Source organism: Vidua macroura, chromosome 5 (genome assembly GCF_024509145.1).
Source record: "Vidua macroura isolate BioBank_ID:100142 chromosome 5, ASM2450914v1, whole genome shotgun sequence".
Taxonomy (NCBI): Eukaryota; Metazoa; Chordata; class Aves; order Passeriformes; family Viduidae; genus Vidua; species Vidua macroura.
In genome coordinates this window covers 5675676-5696107 of record NC_071575.1, presented here as the reverse complement: position 1 = coordinate 5696107, position 20432 = coordinate 5675676, and the positions used below count along the sequence as shown (strand labels likewise).

Below are 20432 nucleotides of genomic sequence, written 5' to 3'. Positions count from 1 at the left end.
CATTTATAGCATTTTATAAAATATGTAACGGTTTCTTCTTGTTTCCAGGCAGCAGAGAGTTATGAGTTTGGAAATGGTGAAAAGCAGACCACATCTCCTGCTATTGCTTGGGCAACATTTCCTACAGGTATTAACAGAATCACTGTAAAAATTTTTAATATTCTATTCCTGTCCTTATGTATTCACTGTAAAAATCAGGGCTTAAAAGGGTGTATACAATAAAAGAATGCACAATAAAAAAATAGCCACCAGTCAAAACTTGAGCATAAGAACGTTCCTGAGCAATTATTTTGGGAAGCTGCACTCCTCGAAGGTAAACTTAATGAGGAATGGAAGAGAAATTCAGTTTATACAGTAGAAAAGGAATGGAACTTCTTCATTCAAAGGATATTCTTTTCTATTGAGTGTGGAAGATCTGTTGCAAATTGTGGGAAAACAGAAAAAGTTAAAAATAGGATTGTGATGAAGTCTTTTACTTGCTTTGGGGAAGAGGGAAGGGATGAGAATGATAATTTTTACTTAAGCCATTTATATAGTTGAAAAATATATTACATATTCTTTATCTCAAGCAGAAGCAGAAACATTAGGGAACTGTTTTATTAATTTATACAAGTGCATGGCGCCTGTCTGGATTGATGAAAGTTTATTGATAAATGTGTATTATCAGTAGAACTAAAATATTATGGAGGTGTTACTGATTTTGTTATGGTCTATATTTCACTCTTTTCATGAAACAAAACAGCACTTTTGCAGCATCAGGAAAAAATGACCAACAACCCACATTGTATTGTTATGCAAAATAACTTATGAAGAATAAGGCAGGGATTTTTCTTAACACGAGCTCTCTATAAATCATGTTCTTAAAATGTTTTTTATCAATTTATTTCTGGCTTTCATCTATAACAGAATAATTAGTTTTGTTTGTAATTGAAACAGAGGAAAACAAATACTACAGAAACAGTATTTTTCCAAATAACTTTATTATTCGTCTTGTCATTTTGACTGATATTTAAAATTACTGCTTAAATTCAGTAGCATGTTTTAATGTGTTTAATAAATGAAATCCAGTATAGCTGTGCAGTGTGTCAGTGAAGTCCAATTAAAATCCTGTAAGGTGTGTAGAATTGAAATTATTTGTACATAAAACAGAAGTTTTTTGTATGATTTTAAGTGATACAGAATAGGATAAGTTATACCCAGATATATTAAGCATTTCAAAATTAAAAGAAAACTCCTGTATTTTGTTGATGTAAAATCTTTATGTGACTTTTTGATGCAAATATTGCTGTGAATAAATTAGTTTATTACCATAGGCAAGGTTTTAATAGTATTGGCCAAGTGCTTCTTGGGCTTTGCCTTGTAGATGGTTGTTTTTAGTAACAGAAATAACTGAATTGTCTGCCCAATGGTATCTATATATGAAGATGTTCCTATCTTAATTTCTTAGTAAGGCTTGTTGAAAATTTCAGATGTATTATGGTGCTATTGAGGGGATTTTGATAAATTTGGGTAGTGATATATCCAAGATTTGATAAACTTTCCAGAGGAGGAGTTACTCATCTTATGAATTTCCTACATATCTGCTGTTTGGAAGTTATGAAATAAAACACTGAAGCCTGTGGCTGTATTTTTCAGTGTGCAGGCAGAATTCAGAAATTATTTCTAAGGCCTCAGTGGTGACTTCATTGCAGTTTTGCCCTTGAAATTGGTCTTGGGCTTCTTACCGTTCTTTTGGTGGTATGGACCACGTGGCTGTAGATTTAAAATGTTAGGATAGTAGATGAAATTACTTCTCTTCTAGAATAGTTTGGCTTTAAAGGAATAAAATGTGGGGAAGAGCTTTGTGCTGTAAGTTACCAGAAATCATCTTGAGAGTGCATCAGAGTGGTTTTTCCCACTGTGGTCACAAAACCAGTTTTAAACTCAAACTTTCTACCTGAATGTTACTTTTAGTGAAAATGTTCAGGAATAAAGTTTTCAGTGTATAACTGAGTTTCCTTGAAGTGTAATATCAAGAAAGGGGAGTTGAGGAAGGAAATTTAATTTTGTTTCTGGGTTTTTTTTTAATTTTTAACAGCTGAAACCTACATGTAGGGGAACTGTGCTATAAGTAGTTTGCAACATTCTACAAAAATATGTCAAATAATTATTATATGATCTTTTGCTCAGATCCCTGCTGTCATATGACTTCTTAATTGCTAGATATAAGTAACATCCAATTAGTAAATATTACCCATATGGTACATTTGATATTTGATGTCTTCATTCTGAAACTCAGTATGAAGGATAAGACTCCATGGAATGTTGATTTAACAGTTCATGTTCATCCACTTGGTTTTGTTTTCAGAATTTCTGATCCCCCAGGGAATTTTAATAATTGTTTAAGCTTCATTACCAGCATAAAGACATGGAATTTTCCTTGCAGATTGCAGGCTGTCCCTGATCTCTGTTGCTATTAACAAACTGCATGGTTCTGGCAGTTCTTACATACAAACTTATGACAGAATATTCTTAATATTGGGAAGCCTGGTCTTCAGAAATTATTAGATACTTTTTAAGTACAATTCTGGCAATAACTTATTTCTGCATCTTATTTCAGCCTTTTCAGGTGTATGACTTTTGATATACCTGTAATTGAGTGAATGCTTCTTTTCTTTACAGTGCTGCAGCTCTGATCATTGAAAAATAAATTTATTTGAAAATTCATCAGACTTAGCCTGTTGGAGTCAGGTCAGGTAGTTCCAACAGAGGCAAGTCTTTGTTTCAGAGGATGTGAAACTGTTCCATTATGGTAAATAAGGCATGGTAAGCAGGAATGATTCAGGAGTTCTCCTTATAAGCAAATTTTGAGCTGAATTAAATGCAATTTCACCAGTATGTACACAAGAGGAATGAATTAAGAGAGCTTGAATGACAGACATACCACATGTAGTTCTAGGAATGTCTAATTTACGAAGCTTTTAGCATTGCTGAAAAGTGAAAAGAAGGTTTTGTAAAAAAAGATGTTTGAATGATACTTTGGAAAGTTGCCATCTTTTCTTGTTTTCTGCAAGGTCATGTGTTTAGTTGAAAATTTTAAACCAAAATGTTCAGAAGTGCTCACCAGTGGTTGCTCCTCATTTCCTAGGTTTCATTTTGACAGCTTAAGGAGTGGGGATTTTGTTTCTGGTTTGTTTTTTTCTTCCCTTCAAGATACAAGGCATTCATTACTATAATTAGAACTACTGAAAGCTCCACTTGATTGTAGCAGATTTCACATAAAACTCTACTACCTGAAAGATGGAGTTTTATCTCTAGGATTGGACACCCCAAAATATGTGAATATCTAAAGCTCTCATCTCAGCAAGTCTACATTCCTCCTATGTGCCCAGTCTCCATGGCTGCTTTTACTTTTGTGATAAATTATTTAAATGTGAACTATGCCTGTGCTATGGTAATCCTCACCAAAGGTTGAACACTCTCATCACAAGGATCATGGTCATTTTTTCCATGTGAGTTGACAGTTTTAGTAAGAGAACCACTTGCCTGCTTGGTCAGAAATTGCCTGGTACATTTTAGCTGTTTTTTCATCAGATGGAAATTGATTTAAAACTGAGACTCAGGCCATTAAAGTGATAGCATAACTGAGACTTTAAGGTTTGTTTAGATACAAAAAGATCATTTTCTATGACACTTCACTGCCACTTGAACTAACAGAGTAGGTAATTGTTATAGGAAGCTGCCTTTGAAAGGAGACATTTGGAATGGGATGGGGTTTCATCTTAAGGTACTTAAAAGAAAGCCAAAAAGTCCCGTTTCCAGTTCTGCAGAAGAGTTAACTATTAAAATGCAGTTACCTAGACTGGTTCCTGGTTGCTGAAATACTCTCCTCTAGGCTTTTTAGCCAAGTTTCCATCTTCTGCTGAGCTGTGGGTTTTTGTTGGTTTTTTTTTTCCTATTTTTTTGGCCACATCCAGATCTACTATCATTACAGTTACCCTACTGATACTTTTCTCATGGTCTATTTCTTCTTTTCATTCGATGCAGTTTGCATGTTCCTCCGTGTTATACCTGAATCCTAGAACTGGCAGCTGAAGAAGATGGGACAGAGAGTGCTGGGCTCAAGGATTACTGTGTCCTTTTGAATGCCTTGAGGCCAGTTATGCACTCTGGTTTGTGCTGAGTACTTGTGCAGTATTAAACAGGGATATCCAGAGGCTGAGCCGTGCTCCAGGCTATTGGCATCTTTTACATGTTGCCAGAGTTGTAACAATAATGGGAGCTGCTTTTTCTGAAACAATTGGATGTGCTCTTTTTGCCTATGGTAAAGACACACCTGGAGCTGACCGGGTCGAAGTTTGCAGGACTTTGCTGTTAAATTAAAAATGTGTGCAAAACTTTCTCTTTTTCTTTTTTTTTGTTTAGTTTGTTTAGTTAATGTCTTTTTTAAAACCAAGATTTTCTGTTGTGATGGGTTGGTAATGCTGATCCACTGTTGAAGGTTTTTATGGCATAACTGTAATTTGGTATAGAAGAGCTCTCAGTCCAGAGTTGATTCCACTTCAATTTTATTAGCTATAGAGTTATCTACTTTGTTGTCTTTTTATCTCTTAAAAAATATAAAGTTTTTTTATTGTGTGTTTTGGCAAGCTGTTTGTATGTGGCTTCTAAGACAGTTGTGGATTTTTTTTAACTTAAAAATGTATAAAACTTGGGAAATTATAAGTATAGTTTTCCCATTGACTGAAACTGATTAAAGACCATGTTGAGGCTCTAAGGCTGTGTGAATCAAATGAGACAGAGTTAAACTCATCCTGTTGAGACTTGTTGTCTTATAAAACCTCAGTGTAAATTAAAAGTCTCAATTTATTGTGACTATGATTTTGACTGTCCTTAAGTTGATACTAGTGAAAAACAGAGGCACTTTGAGTGGAATTACTTTTCAGTGCAATTGAATTATAAGAGGTACATAAGCTTACATTAGTATGACTAGACTTGTGATGGGTTTTACTAGGCATGGACTCCAGAAACAGAACTAATTTTTAGGTGTTTCTTCATATTGTGTGTGTTTTCTGTTTCTAGTACCTGAAGTCCATAGATCTCCTGACGTTCTCCTGGAGCACTCTGTGCCTTCTTCCTGCCTGCTTCCTTCTGACTCTTTCATTTTATCAAGTAAGAATGTGGCAACAGTTACTCAAACAGGCAAAAGTGTGATAAATCCAGCTGTTCCTGAAGAACAGGTAAATTTTTGATCTTCAGTGAAAGAACTCAATATTTTAAATATCAGTGTTGCATCTTTTCTGTACACATTTAGGTTGAAATGTTTTTTAAGGGCAAAAGGTCCTTGGATTTCTGTGATGCAGACTTTGAAGTAAAATGATTTTTAGATTGTTTATGAAACCTGTAACTGATAGAAACCATACTACTACTTTGATCTGAACTGCAAGAGAGAGAACTGTATTGGAGTTGTTAAAAGTTAAGGGCATGTTGATGGTGCTGGGCATACATGAAGGAAATATCAGCAGGAAGATTCTCTCAAAAAAACTGGCTACTGCTAAAGCTTGTCATGCTTGTATGTTTTCTCAAGTGTTTGAGGACTAGGTTTTTAGGATTTTCAAGGATGGGGCTCTGAGCAACCTGGTCTAATGAAAGGCATCCCATCCCTGCCCATGCCAGGGCATTGGAACAAGATGATCTTCATCTTCAAGGTCCCTTCCAATCCAAACCATTCTATGATTGAAGAATTAATGTTTAATCTTTACCTAATTTTAGGGCAGGGTTAAATTTTACTTTTGCCTTTTTTTTTTTGGTGGTCTAGTTGTGGGTTCTGAATATCTCAGTTGGCTGCAGTGCTGCTGAGAACTGAGCTTTGTTTCTTTCTGGGGTGTGAGAATGTTTTGTTTTTAACTAAAAAACTAGGTGAGCAAGGAAGGAAAAAGCCTTTCTGCCTGGAGATTATCATAAGAATTCTATCAGAATCACAAGAGCACAAGAGCTGCTGCAGATGAGACAATTTACCCTTCTGATTTTTTTACTACCATTAATTGCAGTGACCCCCATTTGAACATGTTAATTCACTGTAAACTTCCTTGTTTCAGGATGTGGGGTAGTACATCAATTAGAAAAGGCTCTTGCCTCACTGTGAAGCAATCAGTGTTTTGGGCTATTTGTCAACCCTCCTGTTTTCAGCACTTCCTTGGTTTTTTCTATTTCAGGTTGACTCATCAAGTCTTAAGGCTGCTCATGGTGAAATGACTAAGTCAGATTTTCATTTTCTGACCATTTAAATGCATTTCTTTAGAGCTATTTAAGCAGAATCCACAGAATACAGTTTTTGGTTTAACTGAGCCTTTTCCTTTTTTCTTTGAGGGGCATCTGTACATTCACACTTCCAGAAAGACTGTGGCACAAATTGTGAATTAATTAATTAATAAGTTACCATTTTGTGTTTGTTCCCAGGCTGATGTTCTGGGGAAAGCCTATAAAAAGTGAAGAAGAGATGTGCCCAAATGCAAATGATATCAAAGAAATTTATAAATCCAAAAGTTATGGGTTTTTTTTCCTTGAGAAGGAGGAGTGTTTGTTTTCTTTTTTAACTGATGCCAGCCAGGGTAATTTTCTGTATTGAAGGCTCTTCATCTGGCTCTTTGACAACGTTTTGATAAGTAAATTTCTTTTACTGGAAGCATGATCAAAAAGTGATTTTCTTCAGCCACCACAGATCCCCCCTTTTTAAATTTTGGCTAACAGTGAATAACTGTCAACCTTTCTTGTTTGAGCTAGGCCAGCAATTTTAGCTTTTGTGTTCTCTGGAAAGAGCACTTGGGTGATTCTAGAATTCTAGAATCTAGAAGGCTTAGGTTTTTTTTTTTTTAAACTATAAAGTCATTTATTTAGGTAATCTTACAGAAAAATAAAAAATACACTTTGTTACTTCAGACTAAGTGTGTGTGCAAATTCTAGCTGTAGTCCATGTTTCAGTTTTTCTCATCTTGTTCTGTTCAGCTACTGAGACCCATCATTCTATAAATTCTCTGTAATGCAGGAAATTGTACAAATTAAAAACTTTATTAGCAAGTCCTGCTGAAGGGAGTTGAGAGCAGGTCCTTTAACATTATTTTGAAATGGAGATGACTTTGCACTAAGGAGTAAACAAAAGGAAAATGGTGGGCAGAAAACTAAAATAAAATATACCTATTAGAGGGTGGTGTTAGTAGAACTGTATTCTTTTATAATTCTATCTCCAGAGCCTCTTGAGGTTTCAGGTAAAAAAGTCCTTCCCTGTTACAGGTTCCATGCTCACAGTTTTTGGTGGTGCCAGACTCTTGAGTAGTACTCAGAAATGGAATTGGCACCTATGGCTTCTCTTTGCTTCTTAGGGGAGAATTCAGGGCAGAAACTGCAGTTTTCTCTCTGTTTTGTCTGCTGTATCTTATATATTCATGTACAGTCAAGATCTCAGCTGGTTTTGTTTGTTACTTTATTTGAATAATTTGAGAGATATTTATGGGAAAGTCAATGCATTATCTGAATGTATGTTTGGAATAAAAGATGCTAGGGGGTGAATTAGGTCAGATCAGTCAAACCTCTCTTTAATAAAGACACTGAGATGTTCCTTTCACCACCCATATCTCAAGCATGCTTGGCTTTCAGATTGTTGAAAAAAGTGGCAGCTGAATTAATGTACCAGTTTTTTTCCTTGGAGTTCTTTTGTGGTGGAAAGAAAAAGTTTTTGTCCCTTCCTTTATTTATTTTAAAGGGGAGAAATAAAGCTTTGAATTTTGTTATGTGTACCACAAAATGTTTTAAACATCTTAAACAAATTTATTTGTGTTCTTTTCTGAAACTGTGGGCTTACCATCAGTGTTTCACCTGTTTTCTGTACTTCCACAGTTTACTGAAACAGCAGTCACTAAATGTTTAGAGATGTCTGGATTACTTTTAGTCTCTTAGTCTAGCCTAAGGATGAGATATTTATTTTAGCACAAACCCTTTGTATTCCCTCTCTGTGACCACTGATTGCAGTGTGCACTGGGTGAAAACATGGAATGACTAATCTAAGGAGAGTTTGTTTCCCTGAGGCATTGAGAGAGGTGATTCAGTTCCCCTTTTCTCCTATGAACCAGGCTCAAGAAGATACTCCAGTTGCCTCTTCAAATGTAATTGAAGACAAGACTTTAGCTGATGCTGAGACAAAGAGAGCAAATGAACCCAAGAGTTGCCTTCAACAAGCTGTTGCAAACCTCGAAATCAAGCTTTGCAGTGCTGAAGAGGAAAAACTAAAAATCAAAAAGGTATGAATAGTCATTTTGAAGGAAAGCATTTGGCATTTATATAGGAATTAAATATAGGTGGAGCTGGCAGAGATTTAAAATTAATTTGAAATAATTTTTTTTTCATAGAAATTAGCCAAATTCCAGAGAACCTGGCCAAATTTAGAATCATAGACTTCCAAGACTATAAATTTCAACCTGTGCTAGATCCCCACCTTCTCACCAACACAGAGCACTGAGTGCCACATCCAGGCATTCCCTGGAGAGTTCCAAGGATGGGGACTCCACCACCTCCCTGGGCACCTCCTGCCAGTGCCTGACTCCCTTTTCCATGGAGAAATTCCTCCTGATGTCCAACCTGAACTTCCCCTGGCACAGCTTGAGGCCATTTCCTCTTGTCCTGTCCCTTTGTCCTGGGAGCAGAGCCTGACCCCCACCTGGCTACAAGAGATAAGTTCCCCTTGAGTCTTTGTTTTTTCCAGGCTGAGCCCCCACTGCTCCCTTAGCCTCTTCTCATCAGATTTGTGCTCCAGACCCTTCCCCATCTCTATTGTCCTTTTCTGGATGCTCTCTAGAGACTGGCAAGAAATGGGCACACCACTCAATTTAGCTGAAATACTTTTTTTTAGGTCTGATGTCTATTTTAGGTTGAATTTTTCAAAACTGTCAGGAAAAAAAAAAAAACCTTTTTTAGCCTAATTGATTAAAAAAAAGGATAAAAAAAAAGATACAAGCTTTCTCAGCATGAGCTTTGTTTTGATTTTTTTGGGGGGGTGGGAGCTCTAGTAGCTAAATTCTTCATATTCCTTCTGCCCTGAATGCAATATGAGCACCAAGCAGAGCTGTGCCTGCAGTTACATATCTAAGTTAGGAAAAGGCCACTGAGGCATGGCAGAGTGAGTTCAACTTCTGTTATTCTTAATACTGTTTCTTGGGAGGCCTCAAGTTATGCTGGGGAAAGAGAAAACAGCTTTTTAGAAATGAAAATGAGGGTGAATAACTGGAGCCAAGGATGAGGAGGTCTGCAATGGGCTGGTTTTGCTGAGTGTGTGAAGGGAAGGTTGAAGCGAAGCAGGAATACAGGCTGGAAGAGGACAGCTTGAGAGAGAGGCTTTAGATTGGTGTTGCACAGTCTGTTTGACTATTTTGTCCAAAAGCAGGGTTGAACTAAGAAGACCTGCTCTTTCTGTCCTCCTCATGACCCTCTCAGTCGTGCCTTTATTTGAATAGCTGTGCAGTGACCTGGCAGGTTATTTGTTTCTATACTGGCTTCCTGAATGGCTTGGAGAAATAGTTGCTCTCGAGCAGCTGCAAGGGTGCCAGCAGCTTATGTACAATAGCAATGGCTGCGTTAAGGAAAAATAAAAATATTTAGCTCTTTGTACAGCAAATAATTTTGAAGTTTATTGTCGGTGATGTTATTCTCCTTCCTCTCTATAGGTTCATGTTGGGCAGGCTTCCAGAGTGGCTCTCTGCAATATCCCATAATATTTTAAGATTTTTGGAGATGTAGATAGAGATTATTGTATGCATCCATATATGTCATAGGATTCCTGCCTTTCTGTGCCTGGCTCTCGGCGGCCGCGGGACGGAGGTTGGCCGCTCGCTGTCCCGCTGGTGGCCGCAGGACAGACACGGAGCGGCCGCCCCGAGTCTCTGCGGGACTGTCGCGGGTGGCCGTGATCGCTGCGGCGTGGCCAGCGCAGCAGAGGCACAGGGCACGGGGAAACCGAGGCACGGGAATAAGGGAAGGACACTTGTCTGAGTCTCCAAGGATTTAATCTCCAAGTGGGGCAGAGCAAGTGACAAATCTGAGCCTGAAGGGGCTACTTTTAAAGGGTGGGGGGAACACGGGGAGGACACAACCTTTGACCAGCAGGAGGGCCTCAGGGGAGGGGTGCAGGGTAAGGCTCCCCAAAAGAAGCCAACACGGGGAGGGAGCAAACCCTACAACCCAATTCTGCTCCAAGGAAGGGGTGAAAGGCAGGGAACACTCCAGAACCAAAGGAGTGTGCTATCTTTGACAGGGGTAAGACAAGGGAACAAGGGAGATGTACAGGGAGACTGACAAGTGAATTGACATCCTTTTTGGCAGGGAAAACTGTAGTGAACAACTCGGGGCTGAACCATTAGGGAAGCCAAATAGGGTACATAGAACGAATGATTATAACTTATAACAAGGAATATCAAAACATACTACAGAAGAACCAACTGTAAAATAACAGACTACCACACCTTTTCAGTGAAAACATTAGCTGACAGTAAATTTAATATGCTACATTTCAAGTGCAAAAAGGCAGAGCAAGATACTAAAAATATGAAAATAATTGGAACAGAATAGAATAGCTCCAGCTGGCAGGGACCCGTAACAACAGGTCCAGCTGCCTGAACCCTTCAGAGTTCAGAAGAAGTTAGAGGATGTTATTAAGGGCACCTTGGCCACTTCACATGGGTGATTCCTTATACATGGGACATGCCTTGGGTTTTAAATACCTCACACTTGAAAATACTGTGCCAATTTAAAGACTGCAGTCAGATTTTTCTTGCACAACCCTTTATCTCTGTCATAATTAATAGAGCAAAATCACAGTTATCAGAAATTAAATTAGTTTGAATGGTTTAATGAATCTGTATTTTCATAATTCAAAAATGTTTGTAATTTCATGTGTTTTATTTTACAAACTTTATAGGAATTGGAATATTTGCTGGAAAAACATGGTGTGCTAGAAATGGATTTATTGAAAGAAAAAAAAGAAAAAGTGCTTTTACATCAAGATCATTACAAGACGCTCCAGGTAATTTCTTTCTTGTAGTATCTTTGTTTTTCTGGAGGGTTTTTTATATAGTATATTTATGTCCAACAAATGTTCTTTTCGGCGTCAGTGGGCCTGTTCCAAAGCCTTTTGAATTTAAAGAATTTCTAAGGTTTTTAGATCAGAGCTTGATTTTTTACATTAGCAGGAATGTAAGTTTAATATCCCACTTGCCTAACTACATTTTTGTAACTCAGAACACTCTTCCTTGTTAGGACCTATTTCATAAAACAGATGTAAAGAAAACCACTTTGCTCAGTAGTTGTGTTTAACAGCATGACTTAGCATGTTCTAGAGTGCTATGGCCAACTGTTTCTGCTGTTTTACCTAACTTCAATATGGAATAATTCATGCTGCATAATACAAATCTGTTAAGTGTAATTAGATGATAGACAGTGAAATTAGAATTGTTTCCACTGTAAAAGTTAACATCTTCCATTAAATACACGTGTAAAGTTTCACATCCCAGACAAAATTTTCATTGAAGTTTTCAGTCAACTTCCAGTGTTAGAGCAAAGCAAACTATGTTTCAGCATTTCAGAAGCTTGTGTCTGTAACTCAGCTTCACTTAATTTTTTTTGCTGCTGTGGATGGCCTGTAATAGCTATTGCATTGTTTCCCATTTTTATTTAAAGGGTTGCTGTTGTAATTTGTTTTGAATTCCTGACAGCAGTACATTCTGGAATTTACAGTAATACAATTATCTAATACTGGTCTTTTTCCTTTTTTGTGTGTAACACTTTACTCAATGAAAGAAATGTTTGCTTAACCATGATATAAAAGGAAGTTTAACTTAAAACCCTCATGATTTATGGAGTACCACAGTGGTTAAAGTTATTGGTTATCCTAAACAATAGAATGGATGGATTTCATGTTGTTAATACTTAACTTCTGCTTGAAGATCACTGTGGATTTGAACAGCGGAAATGCTACTGAGGTTTGCAGCTATCAGTTGTATCATAACTCTTTGAGTCAGGTACTGCAGTTTTCAAAAATGACAATAAAAGGGTCATAACCTTTAACTTTGTAGAAATGCTCATGTTCCTCTTGATGTCTTGTGGGTACAGCCAGAATCAAACCAGAGGAGAAAAGTGAGTCATGCTTCTAAGAGCTGACTGTTAAAGTTACTTCCATGAGACTTGAATTGTGGATGCCTTCTGTTACTACAGCTTTTAGTTTCTTTTTGTCTTTCTCCTCTGCCTCCTGCAACACGAAGGTCACCACTTGTGGCCACACATGGAGCTGGCAGCTCCTGAGGACAGATGTCTGTGCCACTGGCTTTGCCTTTTCCACTGGTTATTAGTGCTGGTTATTCGTGCTGTTGACTTGAAAAGCTTTAAAGTAGACTGCAGTGGATCCTCTGGCACAGCTTTGGGAACTCTCAGGATGAGATTTCCAATGGAACCGATGCCAGCATCCAAAGCTGTAGGTGTGCATTGACTTAATTCCTTTTAAATGAAATTGCTGTGTATAAAAACCAATGCCTCAGGAGACTTTCCTAACTGCCTTTTACGTGAACATGCACTATTTCATGCACCTTTATTTTTACTAATTAACTGGCTTCTGGCACTTGTGGCAGGGAATTCTCAAAAGTTGCTCTAGATATAACAAAGTCAGTCAGTTAATCTGATTTTTAACAAGGCGGTATTTAGATAACACCCTTTTTTTTTTTTTAAGAAGTTACTTAGTGAAGTGCTTAGTTCTGAGAGAAGATTTCAGTGATCTTTGTCAACTAAGTCACTAATCTAATCTTTTTACATCTTTTCCTATTGGTTTCTGCCTCAGTCAAGGGTGCCAGTTATGTTACCACAGTTTTGTTCTCACAAAATTGCATCAATTAATTATGTTTTAGGTTTTTTGATATAAAAAAAAATAACTTTGAAAAGCAAGGCAGGAACATAAAAATATTTTCTCTAAGCTGGGTTACCATTTTAATGAAGCAAGTTTTGTTCTGGACTAGTCACAAACTTTCTTCATCATAGGTGTGCAAAAAAAGCCCTAAACTGAATTAAGTAGTTCTGAAAATTGAAGAATTGAAGGCTAGTGATAATCACTATTCCTAAGCATGGGAGGCAGAATTCCAAATCTTTGGTATAGTGTTAACATTTAACAAATGGATGACAATAGAGTTATCATACCACATATTTATCATTGTGTAAAACAAAAAAGTAAAAAGTTCTGTATTTCACCAAAATAAAATTAGCTTTTAAAAAAATTCAAGATTGAACAGACCATGTAGTATTTTCACATTCTTAACATTATTTCCATATGTGACTGCAACAACCAGAGACAGTAAAGGGGCAGCAGTGGGTTCATAAACAGAATAAACAAATTGCTATTAACTGCTATTACAGAGTTGTTTGGATATTTAATGCAATGGTCTCTTTGAGATCTTGAATTTGTATAAGCTAATAAAATTAGTTATGATTCCCACATTCCTACTTCAGTGTTTGTACTATTTAAGAGGCAGAATAACATAGTATATTTCTAACTTCTTTACTTGCAAATTGGAACTGAGTTAAAATTGCTGCGGGAAGTGTAATTCTAGGGGTTTTGACTTGTGTGCAGTGTTGTAACCTTAAAGTTGCAATCTTAGCCTTATAATTCCTTGCTTATTTTAGACAGCAGAGAAACAGGTGCAAATGTATGTCTGATTTTTATATTTCCTTGATTAGTATGTCAGTTTTATATTTTTCCCTTTTTTGATCAGACTATATATATTCATCTCAACGTTTAACACTTCAGCTCTTCCTTAGGTGTGAGTTGCTACATATTTTTAAGTCATTTGAGGATAGTAAGTCATACAAGGTTTTGAAGATAATGGAGATTTAGTGGTCACTTAATCCTAGAAATCTAAAATTTTGTTGTAGCCACATTACAATATATTGTAGGAATAAGCAAAAGCTGCATTTTAAAACTACCACATTCCAATTTCTAATACAGTGAAAACCATCAATAGCAAAACATGTTCAGTAGGTGATGTTCTCTTGTTCACAAATCACTGAGGGAACACTTAATTGAAGAAGGGAAAGTAGCGCCTGGTTTCCACTGCTCTGAAGAGGAACTTAATTCTTCGGACAGATTGTTTAGCTGATAAGGCCCTTGATGTTTGGTCTGTCTACAGACAACTGGTTTTGATGATTCACTGAGAACTGGATCATACTTTTCACTGCTATTTATTTGATTTACCGCACACTCACATTTGAAGAAGTGCTGCATTGCCACTGGAAAAATTCTAGTTGCAGTTAAACACATTTTTTCCCATCATCATCCCTTTCTGGAAGTTATGCAGGTTGTTTTTCTAAAGAACAGTCTAGTTGCTGTGGTGTGACCTTTCTTTTTGAAATAAACTTCTTTTTTATCTTTTGACAATGGACTTCCATTTTTCTAACTTAACAAACCTGTAGTTGTTAACCAACAGTTAAAACACCAACAGTTTCTTTTCTTTTGGAAACCATTGTTTCTGTTCCATCTTTCTTTACCAAACATCTTAGAAAATTTTATTTTAAAGGAGACTTTAATATGCTTATTTTATGTAGCAGTATTGCTGTTATTGCAAAGAATCATGATTGGAAATGAATTGGTTGTTAGTGTGACTTTACGTAACATTTTTGTGTGTAAGAAAGCAGGTCAGATAGGCTCCTTGTTTGAGTGGTTTTTCAGAAGGGCAGGAGAGGAAGATTATGCTAAGGAAAACATTGATAGAACAGTACAGAATGATCCAAAGGAAGTTCACTAGGTCATGCAGTAACACCTATCTGGGAGTAAAGGTAGCAATAACCTATGTTCAGTCATTGCAGGTGTTAGGTGTTGTTTCATTTATGTATTTCCATGGCTGTTGATGTTTTGGGAGATTTTTCATTTGAGTACCTCTACAAATGTCACATTTAAATTATACAGCTTGACATTATGAGGAAAAGTCTTTAAATGCAGTTATATAAAGATAGAAAATGGTAAACCTGATATTTTGAGCCAGTTTGTTCTCTCTTAACTCTGAAGGATAACTTTATTTTTATTTTAATTAATATCTCTTGTTGTTTTGAAAGTTTTTATATATTAGACCCATATATCATACAAATTCTTATGAACCAGGATGCATATTTGGTGGTGTCTGTCTCCTTGTTTTTGAAGTTAGTGCTTCTGCTTCCCTTTTATGCCAGAGTTTAGTGATGTTCATCCATGCAGGCCTCCTGCTGCCTGTGCTTGACTTCCCACTTGTCCCTTTGGACCATTCTTGGGTTTGGAGGAGATAATCCCTGAGCAGGAACCAGCTCCTTTGGAGCTTTCTCTTTAGGGTGGTGTCCCATGTCCCAGGCAGATCCCAAAGAGGCTGAAGCCTTCTTCCCTCAAGTCCAGTGTTGTGATCCTTGTTTTTGTCCTTCTCCTGAACTCACCATCTCATGGTCACTGCAGTCAGGGCAGATCTTCACATCCTCAGAGTCCTCCCATGTTTTTAAGGCTCAGGTCCAGCAGAGTGCCTCGTGGGTTGTTCCTCAGCTGCCTGTGTTCCAGGGCTTGTTATCCGTGTGCCCCTGGAGTCTCCCGGATCTCTGCATTGTCCCACTGGCAGATTCTGGGGTTGGACACATTCCTTGTGAGGAATCACATAAGGCTCCCTCCTGTTCTCTGGAGAAGGTCCCACCTGCCCTCATCCTTCTGGAGACTGTCTGGCACAGCAATTCCCCCTCTGTTGGCCCACCTGCTAATCCTGACCCCCAAATCCTTCACTGATTCCCTACCCCAAAACAGAGCTGCACACATTCCAACTCCTCCCTCACACACGAGGTGACGCCCTGTCATCGCCTTCCTGGCCTTTCCTTCCAGGACAGTGCATTTATGATCCTGGAAAAGGTGTTCTGCAGGAGGTTGGAAACAGGTCTTGGAGGTAGGTGGTTTTTATGGCTGGAGTACTAGAAAATGTATGTTTTCTTACAAAACTAATATATGACTTACATCCTGTTAAACACTATCTTCTAAGAAAATATTTAGGTTGGTTTTAGGTGCAGACATAGAGGAGACAGAATGTTAATAACAAAAAAAACATAGGTGTGAAAAAAAAGTTTATGTACTGTACCTGCAAACAAATTTATAAATGAGATTCCAGGAAATTTCATGGGTCACAGCAGGGTTTAAAATTATGGAATATGGAAAAAGGGGGAATTTCAGAAAAGACACTTTAACAGATAGCAGTGCATCTTTTTGCTGAACTGCTAAAGGTATTTATGGATATGGCAACAATCCCTTGCCCACCTCTTTTTCAAGTGAGTGCCAGATACCTCACGTTTATTTATTCACCTTTATTTTTTTTAATGTTACTCTCTGTACTCTTCTTTCAGACACTCATTTTTATTCAAAGTCTTTATTTATTAATAATTTCAGAGCTGTTTACATTTTGGCCTGTTTCCCCCCTGCCCTAACTGCCCCCCTCTCCCTCCCTCAGTTTTGATGTCTTATTTCCTCTAAATTATTTTTCCATTCATGAGGAAAAATAACTTTTTATTTGTATTACAGAAAAATTCTGTATGAATATTTGTATTACAGAAGGATTTCTGTATTTCTGTACAGAAAGATTATGTTTTCCTTTTAAACTTCAATTCTTTTATTAATTGTTTTGTTGTCTTGTTTCAGGATTATTAATTAGAAGAGTGGATGTAAGACTAAGCATTCTAATTTTGTTTTAAAAATATACCTTTCTTATGTTGTTGTGCTGTTATTTAACAGCTTTGAGATGCCCAACTTGCCTTATAATCTGATATTCAGTTACAGTCATAGGGCATGACAAGCATTTTTTTTATACTTATGTGCCTCCTTCACCTCCCTGATTTTAAAAGTATTCAAAAAATCATGCTTAAATAATGTTCATTGTCTTAGTGTGCAAGTAGGTACTAGCAAAAGTTTTTTTTAAACCAAGTTTTGTGTCCTGGCTGCTTTGTATGTGTCCTGATCTGTCTTTTGCCAATGCATCCTGGCCTTAAGTGCATTTACTGATTTATGTTCAGTGTGTTAATGTCTGTGACAGCTACTGCACATGTTCATTTGCACATTCACAGCGAGGGCATTCAGAGGGATTAATTAATTTTTTACTTTTTCTCCTACTTGATATGGAAATTCTACTTAAGAAGGTTGTGAACTGCTCAGATATTTTTAGCACTGCTTGGTTGGAGTTCTTTACCACCAGTCTTGTCGCATCAAGATTTTCACATCAAGATTTTTCTAGCTTTTGTAGGTAGGAGTAGTATCTTGTTGGGTTTTTGAGGGAATAATGAAAATGTGCAAAATTTATTGAAAAAGAAACCTATGTAGAAAGGAACTTGGGTACCTGTATTGCTAAGACAATACTTAAGGCCGGTTATTTGTTATGTGAATAAAATTTAATAGAGATGGAAAAAGTTTAAAGGTGTAGCAGGTTAATGAGCTGTAAAATTTTCAGCAATCTGCAGCTATTCATAGTTTATTAATGAACTGTGAACCAGCAAGCTGATTTAGCAGTTAAAGGGAAATGTTGCAATGCTTGCAGGACAGTTGCCTGTTACTTGGCGTGCACCTCCATAAAAAATGTGGGGAATGGTGCCAAAGCATCTCCATGTCTCTGGGTCCACTCCAGTCCTGTTTGTGTTCAGTGTGAGGCATCTGAGGCAGGGTAATTATTGTGAGTACCTGAGCATTATTCACCACCAAAATAGTAAATCCTAGCCAATATTAGCCAAAATTAGTCAATACTTTTAAAATAATTTGTACTTCCTGTTTATACACATGGAGGCATAAGATGCACAGCAAATATCAGGATGATGTTTTGGGGAGAAATATGAAGGATTGTCCCTTCATTGTCCTTTACCTGTTGAACTGTCTTACTTGGTTTATAATTCATTAATAAACTATGAATGACTGCAGAATGCAGCTTAATACATTACGGAAACTTTTATTGCTAAATTAACCTGCTACACCTTTAAATTTACTTTTTCAATCTGTATTAAATTTTATTCATATATAGTATACACTTGATATTGAAACACAGTTTACTTGTGTTTCTAAACCCAGCTGAAATGTATAATTTGCCAAGTATTAAGGAAATTTATTTGTATAAATGTGTTGTAATCTAACTTATTCACACACTGGAAGTTACAGCCAAGAAACTCTTGTGATTTGCATATAAAAGTTGAATTTATTCATCCCTTCTAATTTCCCTTGGAAACCTCCTTATTAATTATGACTATACATTTTTTTATTTGAGTGAACTGCCAGAATGTTAATACGTAGGCAAAGTGTCAACAAATAACAAATATTTTAAACTACTACTAGAGGCGTGTAACAGGTCACTTCTATATAACTCCTGATATTGAGAAAGCTGTTCCAGAGATAAAGTATTGGTCACTTTATTGTTGCTGCTCCTAAATAAATAAACAACATTTTGCTGCTCAGACTTGTATAAGGTTTTTTCCTCACTAAAGACTTAAAAGGTCCAGAAGAGCATGTGATATTTAAAATAATAATGTACTTAAACTACTGAGAACTTTTTTCACTATTCTTGGCAAAAGTTTTGTCACTGAAAGAAAACTGATATTAATGAAAACCAGAACATCTGTTCTTAAACCTGGAGGATATTGAGATAAAACAGATTTTCCCAGTTCTATCCAATTCCTTAAAAATAAACCTACCTTACTTGAAGGTATTAATAAACAATGCAGTGTTTTGGTTTTGGATATGCATTACAAGTTAAACCATTCTCAGGGAAATAATCGGTTAGGATGATCAACATTAATTTCCAGAAGTGAGTACCATGATGACAAAATGAAATTATGAAAATGAAGGTCTGAATAATGCTTAAAAATAATCTTAGGCATTGTGATAAAAGACTGAGAGAAATTCTCAATTGCTTCAGTTATTATAATTTTTAAAATATATTTTATATATAAAATATAAATATAAATTCAAATATTCTTGAAGTATTTTAAGAATAATTTCAGCCGGTAAGTCTGTACTTAATGTGTTTCCTGTTTATGCAGGGAGAACGTAAAGTTTCTGTCCTAAGTTTTCAAAGGGCTGAGTTTATCTGACTTTTGAGATCAGTAAGAAGTGAGTGTGTCATTGAAAAGCAAATTTCCATTACTTGCTAGGCAGAGAATTTGCAGTAAGTCTTGATAACTTCAGGGAAGCTCAGAAGGAAAACACCATTTGAGCTCATAAGCAACGAAGAATGTAAAATGTTCTGAAGCTCCCTTATATTCTAACTTTATAACTGGAAAGGTGCTTTTTAGTCTTGAAGAGCCTTCTTGTTAGTGATAAGTAGAAGAGGAGATCCATTTCCATCTTTTTGAGTTAAAACCTAATTGCAAACAGTGTGTAATGCCTGCTTTTGTGAAAATTCTTTGTGAAATACTTTGTTTAAAAGAGTAAATAAAACAAAGGGGGGAAAAAAACTGAGAAGGGTCAGTAGAGGGAACAATTCTGGGGTTTCATATGGAGTGTGATTACAACTCCCTTGGGAGTTCCATTACCTGCACAGAATCCCCAGTGGGAAAACAGCTGTGTTCAGCTGGGCTGGTGGGGAGTTCCCTGAGTCCCTGGGACTTGGACTCACTGCTTATTAAGACACATTTCAACTCTGTGTCACTCTAACATGTTCAGTGGTGTTTTAAGATAGATTAGTCTTCGATATCCTATGCTGTTATTTTCTATAAATGTGGTGACAGTTGTCAACTGAGGAAAATTATTCAGGGCTTTATGGAATTCAGCCAGAAATGCAGTGGACATCTTCTATGCCAGAAGAAAGGGGATATTGTAGCTAACAAAGACTGCAGGAATAATTTAAAAATATATCATATTTTGCATAATATTTTTGTTAGTGAGTTCTCTCATGAATGGGGGTCTAGTGGCACTTGTCATCCTGTTTACATCAAATTTGTCTGTCTTTACTTTCACATTTTTTTGAGAAATGATTATTTGTTAAATAAAAATAGCAGCTCTTTGAGGCGTGTTGCAACTCTTATTTTATCAACTTTCAGCACAATCCCATTCTGTCACCACCAATTAAATTACCTTATCCTGTACCAGCGACTGACATAACTGATGAATCTTCCATTACACAAGAAACACAGTAGTATTTTTTAAGGAGGAATAAAATTTTTATTCATTTTTATGGTATTTTGTATTTTTAACTGGTGCTGCACTACTTTACATTTTTAAATGTGGCCTCCAGTCCTTTAAATACCTTTACATGTGCTTAGTAAATCTGCATACATCCAGTTGAGAAGGCTATATTACAGCAGAGTTTGCTTTCCCTTTTTGCAAACACTTATAGCCAAGAGCCTTACTGTAAGCAATGTTTGTGTCCCTCTGAAGAGGGGAGCTGCTCAGAACGAGAACGTGT

The 20432-nt window shown here is 36.7% G+C and overlaps 1 protein-coding gene across 7 annotated transcripts in view; it reads left to right on the top strand.

Moving 5' to 3' along the window:
• Positions 1-20432, top strand: part of CCDC91 (coiled-coil domain containing 91) — a 114447-nt gene that overhangs the window by 23006 nt on the left and 71009 nt on the right. For all 7 annotated transcript variants that reach the window (XM_053978664.1, XM_053978665.1, XM_053978658.1 and 4 more), the window contains exons 3-6: positions 49-127; positions 5062-5219; positions 8106-8273; positions 10943-11047. In XM_053978664.1, the coding sequence (XP_053834639.1) occupies positions 49-127; positions 5062-5219; positions 8106-8273; positions 10943-11047 (510 nt within the window). The remainder of the gene's footprint in view (positions 1-48; positions 128-5061; positions 5220-8105; positions 8274-10942; positions 11048-20432) is intronic.